This window comes from Cervus canadensis, chromosome 21 (assembly GCF_019320065.1).
Source record: "Cervus canadensis isolate Bull #8, Minnesota chromosome 21, ASM1932006v1, whole genome shotgun sequence".
Lineage (NCBI taxonomy): Eukaryota > Metazoa > Chordata > Mammalia > Artiodactyla > Cervidae > Cervus > Cervus canadensis.
The window spans coordinates 30,858,155-30,873,237 of NC_057406.1; the positions used below are offsets into that span (position 1 = coordinate 30,858,155).

Consider the following 15,083-nt stretch of genomic DNA (forward strand, 5'->3'; position numbering starts at 1 on the left):
TTCCTATTATCCCAAATATTATAATGGTGCATTGCCTCAGAGTGCAAAAACCAGCTGGTCACCCAGGAAAGAAACATTTGTAAGGTATATAGCTTCTGAAAGAGTGTCCTTTGAGAAAAGGCAAAAAGATCTTTATAAGAAATAGAAAGAGGCTGTGCCTTATTTTACCTGGGGGACAATCCTTGGCAATTTCAATACCTTATTTATATGTTGACTAATTAGAATTCAGAACTGAGGTTATACGCTAACCTTATAACCATATAAGGTTATATACAACCATATAAGGTTAACATATAACCATATAAATGTTACATGTTAACACTTAACTGAATAGAAGGCAGTCAGTTTATTTTTCTGACAGAAAGACAACTCAACTTAATGAATCAATTTGACAAAGAGCTTTGGCTTTGCTCTGAGGACATGTAGCATACAAAAAGTTAAATCTGCACGTCTGAGATTTTGTGACCATATATTCAAACATGCACAATGCAGCATGCACTAAAAGTACATACTTGGCAACAATTTAACTTTATGCCAAAAATATTAGGTAACTTTTAAAAGATGAAGGAAATAATGCTGGATTTTAAAAACTATAATTTTTAAAATTATTTATTTTTAATTGGAGGATAATTGCTTTACGATATTAATGCTGTGTTAATGCTGTTTCTGCTATATATCAACCATACATATATGTAATGTACCCTCCTTTTTGAACCTCCCTTAGTTCTTTTAAAGAGTATTTGAACAAAAATGTTTGCAGACCAATGGGTTAGAGCTGGTATATGTTAATGAAGGTAAATTCATGAAGGGATCCTTACTGCCTCTACCTGCAAGACCCAGCAAAGGAAAGAAGACGATGACAGCAATGGGTCTGAAAATCCAACAGACTCTGCTGCCACATTAAAATAAACTCACTTCTCCTAGGCCATAAAGGTGCAGTCCAGAGGGTGACTGCAACCGCAAAGCCCTTTCTAATCTGTGTCCCAGACACCTTAACTAATCCTTTCATTCTGGGTGCTGTCAAAAGGAGTTCACTTTCTACCCACTGAACAACAACGTGTTAAGAGAACAGATTTCACATTAAGTGTTCTTATTTTTACCACACACTAAAAAAACAAGGACACAAGGAAATTTTAGGAGGTGATGACTATGTTTATTACCTTAATGATGGTGACAGTATCACGGGTGTTTGCATATGCCCAGACTCATCAAATTGTACATAATAAACATGTGCAGTTTTGGGGGTATATCAATCGTGCCTCAACAAAGCTGTTTTCTAAAAATGAGAATGTATGCTAGACAAGATATCCTGACAAAGCCTATAGCAGAGCTCCTTCTTACTGAGTGAAAATTTCTATTTTTAAAAAATATATATTTATTTATTTGGCTGTGCTGGGTTTTAGCTGGGTCACAGGGGATCTTCCATCTTGGTTGTGGCGTGCAGGATCTTCAGTTGCAGCACGCAAACTCTCAGTTGTGGCATATAGGATCTTAGTTCCCTGAGAAGGGACTGAACTCGGGCATCAACAGTGAAAGTGCCAACTCCCAGCCACTGGACCATCAAGGAATGCCTATTGTTTAATTGTTAAGTATATAAAATTCTCTAATGTTATTGTAAGTGGTATGTTTTTCCTTATTTCACAAAATGGAACTGCTGTATGCATTTTGATTTTGTCTTCAAAAATCTTGCAACATTGAATACATTTTGTTAAGTGAAAAAACTTTCACTTCGTTTTCCAAAATGACATCACTTATGAAAACTCAATTGTCTCCTTGGGCGATATATGGCTCATCTCTAAAGATCAGGTGTGCAATGGTCACTGGTTAAGAGTGACTTTGGATTGAGACAAGTCTGGGTGAGGTACCAGACTGATGAGTAGCAGCTGTGAACATGAGCAGATGACAAAATTTACATCTTGTTTTCTGTAAAAGCACACATTTAAATACTTCCTTATTAGGATTATTCTGAGGATTAAATGAGGCAAAGCACATAAAGAACCCAGAACCTGGCATGCCAAAACACTGACTAAATGTTGACCCTAGATTAATCGTAACGACTCTTGCTTGCCTGGTATTAGTTTTTTATATTAAATTTTTTCCTTTTAAACACTTAAATATTGTGTTTGAAGGAAAGAAATACTTTGTTTTCTCCTGCCGTAGTTAAAATATTTCTCAAAATCACCATCTCAATCTTTCATCTTGCTTTAAGTCTTGTTCTAGATAAATACTCTTTTTCACATGATTTTTAAAAATCCACATTCCACATATTCAGGTAGAAAAATAGAATCTTTTGCCCTTCAATGTAATGTACTGAATGTTTCATTCCCCTTCATAAGAACATTTATTTTTTCTTAAAAGTGATTTTATTCCCTACTCAAAATGAGAGTTAAAGTATCATACTGAGGTTAGGCAAGACACTACCATTGGGGTAAACTGGTTGAAGGGTACAAAGGACTTGCCTACACATTTTTTGTTTGTTTGTTTTGCAACTTCTTGTGAATCTGAAATTATTTTTAAAAATTTAAATAAACAAATAAAAATAATTCTGCAAGTATTCTCTTGTATCTGATATGAATCCTTCCCAATTTTCCCAGAACCTCAATCCACTTAATTGAATTAAAGAGACATCACCATCATCACTGGTGATTTTCTAATATTTTCCTGATCAGACCTCCCATTCCCCTCAAAATAACCACAAAAAACCCAAGACTGAGTGAGGGTCAGTAACTAAACTATAAAAGAGAAATGTTTCATTTTCTTATTCTTACTAATTCCTTGCTATGCAACATTAGCTATGTCAACAAACAAATCACACTAAAAATAGTACAGAGCACTAATTTTGGGTCATTCAGTCAAGTTACTAACTCACAAATTTGACTGGCATTTTTGGTTTTCAGTGACATTTTTAAAACCAACTATTTATTATGAAAAGAATACATCCTTATACACCAACAGCAAAAAGGCTTAGCATATAAAAATGAACAGAAAACTAAAGTACAAATTTTAGAAAATGTCAAATCACCTATGTAGCATTAAGTTCAAAAAATAGGAGGAATAATCTGCATATAGAAAGAACAGAAACACAAAACTCATCTTCATGATACCTAAGAGGACATTATAGCCATAAAAAATGCTATGGAAAAATAATTTGGCTCATGGAAAACAAAAATACAATTAAAACAAGGGAGTAGTAGACTACATAGCACAATGAACACAACTAAAATACTTGGGACATAACACACACACATGTGTACACACACATGTACACACATGTATACACACGTATACACGTGTGTACATACACATGTACACACACACAAAGCTACATGGCACAAGGAAAGAGTTACACATCATGGTAATAGGCCTAGAAGTTCTAATATCCACCTAATAGGAGGACTAGAAAGAGAGAGCAAACATAATGGAGAAGAAGAAATAATCAGGCATCTGAGAGAATGCTGACAAACATGAAAAACAATACTAATGATAACTAACATTTATATATTGCTTACGTATAGCAGGCATAAATAAGCATAGATATACTTATAATATGTTGATCCAGATATGCCCACATATTTACCATATACATATATGCATAGTTTAATTCATTATATCTATTATGTAAGATTTATTATCCTTGCTTTATAGATGAGAAAACTGAAGGAGAAAGTGTTAAGTAACGCAGTCAGGCTCACACAGCTGTGAGTGGGTGAGAGGGAAGTGCAACCTGAGTCATCATGCTTTAGTGGACAGACTCCTAACCACGACATCCCAACCACGACATCCCACGTCTTCCAGCTCAAAGGACCTCCACTAGTGTATCCAGCAACATTAATGAAAAAAGACCCACTCTAAGATAAAATATGTCTTGGTAAACTTTCTGAATTTCAGTGATAAAAAACGAAATGTATTAAAACTTTAGTGGAGGAAGTAAAGAAAGATCTCCCTCAAACAAAAAATAAATAAATTTCTACTAGATTTCTGACTGGCAACTTTGAGTGCCAGAAGATAATGAAACAGTACACTCAAAGTTCTGAAGAATATAAGAAATATCTGAAAAAAATTCATCTCATGTTAATTACAGTTATCTACAAATGATGAGGTTTGGGGTCAATTTTTTGTTACCATCTTTTTTGTATTTTTCTCTTTTAATTTCTTATAATAATCATATATTTTTGTGGAGAAAATTAAGATCATTGTTATAAAAATAAAGATATTCAAATGGATTAAATTTCTTAATAAAAAATAAAACTATAAATGCAGTAAAATATTAGCAATAATTAATAAATTTCAAAATATTAGGATAATATTTTCTCATCGAAGGCAATGTGGTAAGGAAGACTGTCTACAGAAAAAATTTTTAAAGGAAAAGACGAACAAATTTCACTGTATAGAAATGTTGAATTCTGACAGAACATAATTAAACAATATGTGTCAGGTTAGAAGAAAACATTAATATTTGCTACATACATAATATAAACCGTTCCTATAAATCAACAGGAAAATAGTTTGTAAAAAGAAAAAAGCACAAAATTAGCAAAAAATATAGGCAATTTACAGAATAAAAAAATACGAAGTCAACACCCACTCAGCTTTCTTGTATTCAGAAAACAACACATTTTAAGTAAAAAAATAACGTATCATTTTTAACTCAACAAACTGACAAAAACTTAAAAGATGAATAGCACATAATGTTTTCAACACTGGAAAACAGGCAGTCTGATGCATTATCGAAGAGGAAGTAAATGGTACGTTTTGGAAGTGTAATTTCATGGTATCTGTCAAATTAAAAATTGTTTGGTGTGTTTCTGAACATTTATTTTATGGGAATACTTACTTCAGAACCGAAGCAAGGAGTGCAGCATTGTTTATCGAGTGACACACAAGTGCTATTCACTCGGATAAGACTTCCTTAGGTGACAAGTGCCTGCGCCCAGACTGGCTGGATATTTCACCCTTAATTGCTGGTGTACATGGCCAGCGTAAAGGTGATGCTCTTCTTTTCACAGAGATCAAGTGTCTCCACATGAGCAGTCCTTGGAAAAACAGCTCACAGCTCACCGCTGGGCTTCATCAGCTAGAGACTGACCCCCAGAAGCTCCCACAGCAGCTGCCAAGATTTCTGGAATCGATACTAGAGCAGGAATTCCCCATTTCCTCCCCCAAATCTGACCAGATATCATGTGATGTACTATATTGTGATATATAATCACACATTCCTCTACACTCCCACAATATTGCTATTTTCACGCATGCAGATGCAGCAAAGTGGTCATTTCTTTGTTTTTAATAAAACCCATCTGATTTCAGTTCACCAATCAATGCCAATCAATGAGTTGGGACTGAAGCCAACAAGTTGGAAAGTAGTAGTAATGAGTAAATATGATATACTCTTACTTCTTTGAGCAAAACAGTGGATCCACTGTTTGGATTTTACCATCTCTAAAGGCACAAACCAGAAACCCAGAGGAAGCGTGAAACAGTGTTTGGATTCCCTTGATCCTGCCGAGTTTATTTACAATTCCCTCCTTCATCCTTCCTGCCTGTCCAGATGGTTTTTGTCTTTGTTTCCCAAACTGATTTATGTTCACTGTCTTTAAGATGTTAAATACCCTGAAAGCCTTCTTTCTAATTCCTCACAAGCAGAAGTCATAAATTCTTACCTTTGTCGAATTATGCTGGGGTTAGCTGTCACTAAATGACTTTTGGATCCAACATCCTTAGTGTATTCACTTGACAAAGGAGGAAGATTGCATCTAGAGAAACGAGAACAAGCTCTTCAGAATGATTTACATACTTTTAAAACAAGTCAAGTATCATGGCAAATAGGAACTTACTAAATCTAGCTCAATTCACAAATAAATGATTTTTGTCACCTCTTCCCTTTAATAGAAGTTAGATGACTATTATAGCATCTTCAGAATGTTGTCATAAAAACTATTTCTGTGTTAGAAGAAAGAAAATGTCAGCAAGAGAGGTAAGGGATCTACTAAAGGAAAGAGATAGAACTGGAGTGAATTTATTCCATTCAAAATATCTTTGAGGTGATAAGTCAGGGTGCATTAGACTTGAAATAAGCGTCTGGGGGTGTGGCCCCTGGGCAGTGGTCCCCAACCTTTTTAGGCTCCAGGGACTGATTTTCTTGGAAGACAACTTTCTCACAAACTGGGTGGGAGGGATGCTCTCCAGATGATTCAAGCACACTACATTTTGTGCACTTTATTTCTATTATTATTACATCAGTTTTACCTTAGATCATCAGGCATTAGATCCCAGAGGTTGGGGACCCCTGTCCTAGAAGATACAGGACCTATAGTCCTCTCTGTGGATACAAACAAGCCTCAAGATAAAAGGAAGAATTGCTTCTGTTTTTCATTCTTTTCCCAAATTCTAAATTATAAGAGTACATTCGAGGCAAACTCTGCCACCTAAATCAGTGCATGCATGCCCAACGTATGGTTGACTTCCAGTGAAAATGCTTTGTCATCCAACAAAATGCAGTGATTCTCCACCATCCCAGTCTAGACAAGGGAAAGAGTACTGGGAAAAGAAATACCCCTCCTCCCTCCCACATACACCAGCCTGCCCTGGGTGCTCTCCTTGACTGCAACGTCTTATGAATGCTTACAATGGAAAATGCTGCAACTGCAAATTCAATCTCATGGCTTTCTACTAGTGGGCTGTTATCTAAGTTATGACATCTGCATCAGTTTCCCCATTACAAAATGAGGATAATGACTTTTCCTCTCCAATAAGCTGGTTGTAAGGATTAAAGTAAGAAATGTATTAAAAAGTCCCTACCTTGATGCCTCACACATAGTAAAAGCTCAAAAATATCCCATATCAGACATATCATATCTTGGTAACTCAGTCACTCAGTCACATCTGACTCTTTGCGACCCCAGGGGCTATAGCCTGCCAGGCTCCTCCATCCATGAAATTCTCTAGTCAACAATCCATTCCCTCCTCCAGGGTATCTTCCCAACCCAAGGATGGAACTCGAGTCTCCTGCACTGTAGGCAGATTCTTTATCACTGAGCCACCAGAGAAGCCCCAAGAATACTGGAGTGGGTTGCCATGATCGTATAAATATAACTAAATACATCTTTATTACTTATGACCACCCCAAATGAGTCTATAGCTTCCACTGGATTTTTCTTTTATTACTGAGTCCTGATTTCTCCTCTCCAGCCATATCTCTAAGTTGACTCCAACCATCAGAGCACCTCTAACTTTGTACTATTTCAGCAAAGTAAAGCATCATTTATTTGTTGTTAGAGATCTTACAAATATCAAGGCCCCAGCCATTTCCCAACTATTAAAATTTCCCGGGCAAATTTCCCCCAGGACATGGGGTTGTCTGAAAATCGTCTCAGCTGATCAGCACAAGTTCCTTGATGTCTTGTATTTACCCCTGTGACTCCCACCACATCAGGACATCTGAGGTAGAAATTTGTCTCACTTGATTTGGAATCTTCCTTTCATCTGCTCTTTGGTAATAAGATCCTGATTCTTCCGACAGCTCCCCACAAAGTAATGAGTCAGCCAGTTGCCGACTTTCGCTGAGTGCCCATTGAAAACAAACACAATGAGTATTGTGAGAAGCCTGGGGGAAGCCGAGTCTCAGAGCCTACTTGAGGCGTCCACATCACATCCATGTGGTTTCTGAGGACTGTGCTGGGGAATGAGTTTACTCATAATGGCCAGGCTCATCTGACCATGGTGCTGACCTTGGGATTCAACTGATCTCTGCCAAGATGAACAGGACTCCCAGGATAAAACGCAGGGTAGAATTCGAGCATCTTTTTCTCTCTTTTCTTGGATGAATATAATTATTTACTTAGCTTTTTTAGTTTTTATTGGAATAGAGTTGATTTACAATGTTCTGTTAATTTCAAGTGTTTCCAGCAAAGGGAATCAGTTATACATATATATTGACATATTCCCATTCTTTTTCAAATACCTAGGTTATGACAGAATACGGAGTAGAATTCCCTGTGCTATATAGTAGGTCCTTCTTAGTTAACTATTTTATATATAGCAGTGTGTGTATGTTAATTCCAAACTCCTAATTCATCACTTCCCCTTCAATCTTGATGGCCCTTCATAACATTTGAGAATCAATCTCACTATATTAAAACTGTAAACTCTATTGCTAGGAAGTGCAGTCGACCTATTCTATCATCAGTAAATGAAAGGAGTTGGTGCTCATGAATAACAACTTTGTTTTTCTGTGTGTTCCTTGGAGGTTGATCTATGGCTCATATGTCTGGATCCCTTCATACCTTCTTTGTTGTCCATTCGCTCAGTCATGTCAGACTCTTTGTGACCCCATGGACTACAGCACACCAGGCTTCCCTGTCTTTCACCATCTCCCAGAGTTTGTTCAAACGCGTGTCCGTTGAGTCGGTGATGCCATCCAGCCATCTCATCCTCTGTCATCCCCTTCTCCTGCCTTCAGTCTTGTCCAGCATCAGGGTCTTTTCCAATCACTCAGCTCTTTGCATCAGGTGGCCAAACTATTGGAGCTTCAGCATCCATCCTTCCAACGAATATTCAGGGTTGATTTCCTTTAGGATTGACTGGTTTGATCTCTCTGACGTCCAAGGGACTCTCAAGAGTCTTCTCCAACACCATAGTTTGAAAGCATCAGCTCTTCAGCACTCAACCTTCTTTATGGTCCAACATTCACATTCGTACATGATTACTGGAAAAATCACACCTTTGACTATACAGACACCTCCTATCACAAAGCAAAACCTCAGAAATACACTTCCAGAGACTAAATGCCAAATTCTACAACACAGCGAAATGTTTAAAACAATAAGGATAATATTTATACATCCATTTCTGGAAAATAATGCCATTGTACTCTGGTATAAATAACTGTTCTTCTGGGTAAACGTTCTCTTCAAGTATGAATGCCTGTGATATCTCCCTGCAGCTCTCAGGGAAAAAAAAAGCATACTGTAATTTTAGCTCAACTCCTAAATTGATAATTACACAGATTTACATAAAAGGCACATTTAATACCGTCAAATTGTTTCTTATAAGGCATAATTGTGTAAACATGTTCCAAACTTTGCTTTATTGCTTATTGGCACAATGAAAGGATATTACTGGCTGAAGTGTCTTAGTAACTGTGCGCGGGATCATAGAGGATGTGGCCACAGAATTGATGAGAAATGAAAATTCTTTGAAGTGGGAAGTGGAGATGGGTGGGGAATGGGTAGAAAGGAATAGAATACATTTAAAAATTCCTTTTTAAATTATATGTATACTTCAATACATAAAACACATATAATTGAGTATAATTCACAGGCACCAAAATTATATTGTCTTCACTCATATTCCTGAGCCACCCAATTTCTCGCCAGGATATAATCACTGTTACCTCTGTCTTTCAGAACTTCAAGATAAATGATATTTAATGATATTACTTTTTTAAAGTGTCACTTTTGGTTACAGAGCAAATGTTTACTTTGAAATATGAGAGGGTACATTTTAGCATTAGAAGATGTGTCTGAAAATGTCCAAGCAAAGGAAATTATGGCATTGTTACAATTCTGGAAAACATCTTGAACTGTAATAGGGTACACCATTGTGTATAGGTAAGGCTATTTTGGGATCTCATCTTTCACTGTAATGGTCCATGTACCCTATAATCTAGGATCAGACATACATGTTTCTAATCATAGTCACTAACTGTTTCATTTTGAATATATGTTATTATCTCAATTTTCTCAAGATGTCCCCAAAATGTGTATTAATCAATCATGTATAAATAGATCCATAAGTGGTCAAATAAGAATAATTTACAATTAATCAACATTTAATTATTCCCATATTATAAATTCTTTGTGTGTGTGTGTACTCAGTCGTGTTGGACTCTTTGTGACCACAAGGACTGTAGCCTGCCAGGCTCCTCTGTCCTTGGGACTTTCCAGGCAACAATACTAGAGGGGATTGCCATTTCCTTCTCCAGAGGATCTTCCTGACCCAGGGATCAAACCCGTGTCTCCCATGTCTCCTGCATTGCAAGCAGATTCTTTCCTGCTGAGCCACTGGGGAAGCCCCATAAACTATCAATTCAACTCAGTCACTCAGTCTGTCCAACTCTTTGTGACCCCATGGACTGCAGCATGCCAGGCTTCCCTGTCCATCACCAATGAGCTTGCTCAAACTCATGTCCATCGAGTCAGTGATGTCATCCAACCATCTCATCCTCTGTTGTCCCCTTCTCCTCCCGCCTTCAATCTTTCCCAGGGTCTTTCCAATAAGTCAGTTCTTCCCATCAGGTGGCCAAAGTAGTGGAGTTTCAGTTTCAGCATCAGTCCTTCTAATGAGTATTCAGGACCAATTTCCTTTAGGATGGACTGGTTAGATCTCCTTGCTGTCCAAGGGCTTCTCAAGAGTCTTCTCCAACACCACAGTTCAAAAGCATCAATTCTTTAGTGCTCAGCTTTCTTTATAGTCCAACTCTCACATCCATACATGACTACTGGAAAAACCACAGCTTTGACTAGACGGACCTTTGTTGGCAAAGTAATGCCTCTGCTTTTTAATATGCTGTCTAGGTTGGTCATAGCTTTTCTTCCAAGGAGCAAGCATCTTTTAATTTCACAGCTACAGTCACCATCTGCAGTGATTTTGGAGCCCAAAATAATAAAGTCTGTCACTGTTTCCATTGTTTCCCCATCTATTTGCCATGAACTATAAATAAAACTTTTTAAAGATTCAAATGTGTTATGACAACGGCACCATTCTTGAAATTGAATCAAAAGGTACATGCACACATACCTTTAGTTTTGATGCTGCCTTCTTTGAATTCTTTTCATTCTTATCTCCCTCATCATCCCATGAATATCCCACGAACATTGTTTAATCCTGTGCTGTGCACCCTAATCACAGGCACTTATTAATTTTGAATGTGAATATATCAACACTGATTGTATACAATGCAAATGTAGTCTTGTGTATTTGTAATAAATAAATATGGATAACCCCATAAGATGCTTAAGACTGATCTTCTGCACATTAAGTTTAAAAAATATCCATCTTCCTAAATGTGGTGACACACACATGTGTGCTCAGGAATAATTTAAGAAAACACATTTATTGTACTGCCTCCTTCTACATTGCAGACGTCTTAAAATCACATAACTTTAAGTGATCTTAAAATCACTTAACTTTCCTGAATCTGTGAATATAATATTTCCACTTCTTCTTCCTTACAAAGTTTCTGGAAAAAGCAAGTCAACTTATACTCGAGAGCAATGTGAAAAATCAAACTAGACTACGTGAATGTGTTACAGTTGTGTGATAGTCACATTATCACAGAATCAGAGTTTCCACAATGGAAAGGCTTAGGGAATTGCCTGCAGCCACCTCTGCACAGAGATTATCAGAAAGCTGAGCTGCAGCAAAGGTACCATGGTGCGCTGTGGGTCACAGAGCAAGTCTGTGGCAAGGGCTGGTCCTTCCTCTGAGTTTTCTTTGCCCTCAGAGCCCCCCTAACGCCAGTGTCATGGAGCGGTGCCTCTGCCCTCCTCCTACACTCTGCTCTCCAGGTGATCGTCTCCGCTTCTATAGCTACCAGCTCACCATGCTCACCCATGGCCACAACCCTGCAGAGCCTTGGTGTCCTTCCCACATTAGAGCTTGGAAAGGCCGGCCTGTGCCCACAGTGGAATGGACAGAGGGCTCTGTCCAGACACCCCTTCCCCACAGAAGGACCCCACTCACTCACCGTTTACCTCTGAGCCACCCTGACCTTGGCAATGACACAGCTCCAGATTCTAAGTCCATGATGGAACTGTCCAACGTACCGTTTCCAACCTCAGTGAAGACCCAATACAGACCAGGTACTCACTAAGCAGATGTTGACCTGAATTAAGAGAAGTACATTTTCCTCTTCTCCTCTCTTCTATTTTCATTATCTTTCTTGTCTTCTATTTTTATTGCAAAAATTAATCATTACAGTGGAGAGAAAAACACAGTCTCACACTGGAAAAACTAGGGCAGGGCACCTCCATAAAGGAAAGAAAGAAAAGGATTCTCCCTCTGCCGCAGGCTTCACCAGTAAGATGAAGTCTTCTGAGGAGCCCAATCCTTGCTCTCTCAGAAGGAACCTGACCCTCCCCTTGAAATGGCTTCCTTAAAACGCTCTCAGACAAGCTTTACTCTCCCCTACTCCACTTAGCTCAGAGCCCAGAGGTGTCTAAGTGTCCCCTCAGCTACCTTTTTTTTTTGGTCACTTTAGACCATTATTTATTTATCCTTATTATTCTTAAAAGTGAACACAAAACCCCAACCTCCAGCCCCCTTCAGCTTTCCGCCCTCTGTGTTGCTTGAGGCATCAGTCATTCTGGCCCCAGAGCCTTCTCAGAAGGTAAAGAATCTGCCTGCAATGCAGGAGACCCAGGTTCGATCCCTGAGTTGAGAGAATCCTCTGGAGAAGGAAATGGCAACCCACTCCAGTATTCTTGCCTGAAGAATTCCACGGGCAGAGGAGTCTGGCGGGCTACTCAGCGACCAACACAAAGCCTCAATGCCTCACTTATTCCCACTTCAAGGAGACTTTGGGGCCATCATGTAAGACCCTTCCCAGAGTAGCCTCCAAGCTCCTACATTTCTTCAGTAACAAGTGTCCTCTTTGTCTACAGCATGTCTGCTCATCCCAGAGAAGCTGACGTCAGAGTCTCAAGAAGTCACATGTTCCAGCAGGCCATTCTTTGACACTAATTCTCATTTTTCTATCTTCTTTTATCTTTCACATTTCCACTCCCTCGGCTCTGAATGGCCCCATCATACGGCCCCATTGCGCCCCTTCCTTTCTCCAGGCCTCTCAGGGCCAACTTCCTTCCAGCTCAGATTCCAAAGTGTGTCCTTCACGCTCTCTCCAGCCATGCAGTCCCTCCTCCCCCTTGTCCCCTCTCCCCGAGACAATCCTAAGCCTGTGTCCACCTGATCACTCACTGTCTTTCCTTCTGATCAAAATCACCCAACGGTGCAGGTTGGCACCATTTCAGTGTCACGGTCTCTATCCTCGGCTGGGTGTGTCCTAGCAGTCCCTTTCCACATCCCTGCAGGAACCTCCTGTTTTCCAGTACGGTCACCACTCCACTCAGTCCCCTTACTAAGCTGCCACTTTGTTCAAAGTGTATTCCCCCTCCTTCCTTCCAGTTCTCCTAGTCCTGCACAGATCCACTGCCTCTCCGAATTCCATCACTACTTCCAAACGCTTTTGTGAAAAACAAAGCAGCAAAGTGTGCAGAATGAAACGAACTAATGAAATCATTTATTCATTGAGAATCTGTCTTAAGGATACGTTTCAAAGTTGGAGTCACCCAACTGTATCATCTAAAATAAGATGAGTGTTTCCACTTTGGGTATCTCCTCTTGACCTCTGAGTTTTTCTTTTTTTCCCATTTATTTTTATTAGTTGGAGGCTAATTACTTTACAATATTGTAGTGATTTTTGCCATACATTGACATGAATCAGCCATGGATTTACATGTGTTCCCCATCCTGATCCCCCCTCCTGCCTCCCTCCCCATCCCATCCCTCTGGGTCTTCCCAGTGCACCAGCCCCGAGCACTTGTCTCATGCATCCAACCTGGGCTGGTGATCTGTTTCACCCTAGATAATATACATGTTTTGATGCTGTTCTCTCGAAACATCCCACCCTCGCCTTCTCCCACAGAGTCCAAAAGTCTGTTCTGTACATCTATGTCTCTTTTTCTGTTTTGCATATAGGGTTATCGTTACCATCTTTCTAAATCCCATATATATGCATTAGTATACTGTATGAGTGTTTCTTCTCTTGTGCTTTCTTGGGGCCCGTTCCTCAACTCACTTGTATGTGAACTTGGAGGGAGGGTGAAGAGACGCTACAGCTGATTAATCACCAGTGACTGGTCTCCAAAGGCCCCCGGGGGCTGGCGGGAGGGGAGGGACAGGAGAGAAGGCAGAGGCCGCGCTGTGGGAGCTCTCTTACCGCATGACAAAATCTGCTTCATCTATTTGACGGCCACAGCCGCTCTTCTTCAGAATCCCACCATTTCCCACCACCGCGCATTTCTTCAAGGGCAGCTGGAATGGGGTTGCCTAGCAACAGAAAACAAGGCGGGTTTTCACTACAGAGAACACACAACGCTCACCAAATCATTGTTTACAGCAGACCTGACCGGAGAATTTGATTGAAGACTGAGCAGAGTGAAAAGAGTGCATAGAAAGAAAGAGGCCAGGCAGCCTGCGAGGAGCAAACTAGCCCGTTCCTTTGAAATAAAAACATTTCTTTTTTAACTCCCTGAAGTGGATTTCAATACAACCACATTTGGGGTATCAAACTGGCCATGCATATAATAGGGAGTGACTGCTAAGGAAAATGGAAAAATTCCCACTAGGCACTGGATTCTTTTCAAAGGCATTAAGCTGGGGACAAACTCAAATGAATTCTACTCCCCTATTTGGACGCACTTTCATTCGTTCATACAATCAGTCATTCGCTCAACAAACCTTGCTGAGCGTTTCCTGTGCTAACTGTTGGGGATAAACCCAAAGACAGTGAATCACAGGTCTCAGGATTCACAGTCTGGGATGTGAGGAGCGTGTGAATATATAAGCTTATGTAACAGACTGTATTGTGAGGGTGACCTGTGGGGAAGCCAGAGAGGGACGAGAAGGCACATCTGTAAAGCCGACTTAGCGAGAACTTTCTTACTTGAGATGAATCTTTAAGGATGAGTAGGATTTTGCAGGCAGGGAGGGCAGCATCAACAGAGGTGCAGAAGCATGCTGAGAGCGACTGCAGGGTTTATGAGCAAATGCACACTCTGAGTAGGGTCTGTCTAGAACTTAGGAGCGACTCAGGGGCAAGTGACTTGTGTCTAACCAGGCAGCATGTGACTTTCTGCAGACATTGACCTGGACTGCAAAGAAAATGTCCCATGTACCTGAATGTTCCCTGGAGTGCTATTTATAGTACCAGGGACTATCAAAACCCAGCAACAGCCCCTGGAAGTGAAATGTGACATTCAGTCTCTTTTAGCTGGGTCAGCAAGAACCACAGCACAGCGTTTCCT

The 15,083-nt window shown here is 39.7% G+C and overlaps 1 protein-coding gene across 1 annotated transcript in view; it reads right to left on the reverse strand.

Annotated features, from left to right (window-relative positions):
- Positions 1–15,083, reverse strand: part of ST8SIA1 (ST8 alpha-N-acetyl-neuraminide alpha-2,8-sialyltransferase 1) — a 172,986-nt gene that overhangs the window by 54,670 nt on the left and 103,233 nt on the right. Inside the window, exons 3-4 of the mRNA XM_043440287.1 lie at positions 13,997–14,106; positions 5,661–5,753 (exon numbers count right to left, since the gene is read on the reverse strand). Coding sequence (XP_043296222.1) covers positions 5,661–5,753; positions 13,997–14,106 — 203 coding nt within the window. The remainder of the gene's footprint in view (positions 1–5,660; positions 5,754–13,996; positions 14,107–15,083) is intronic.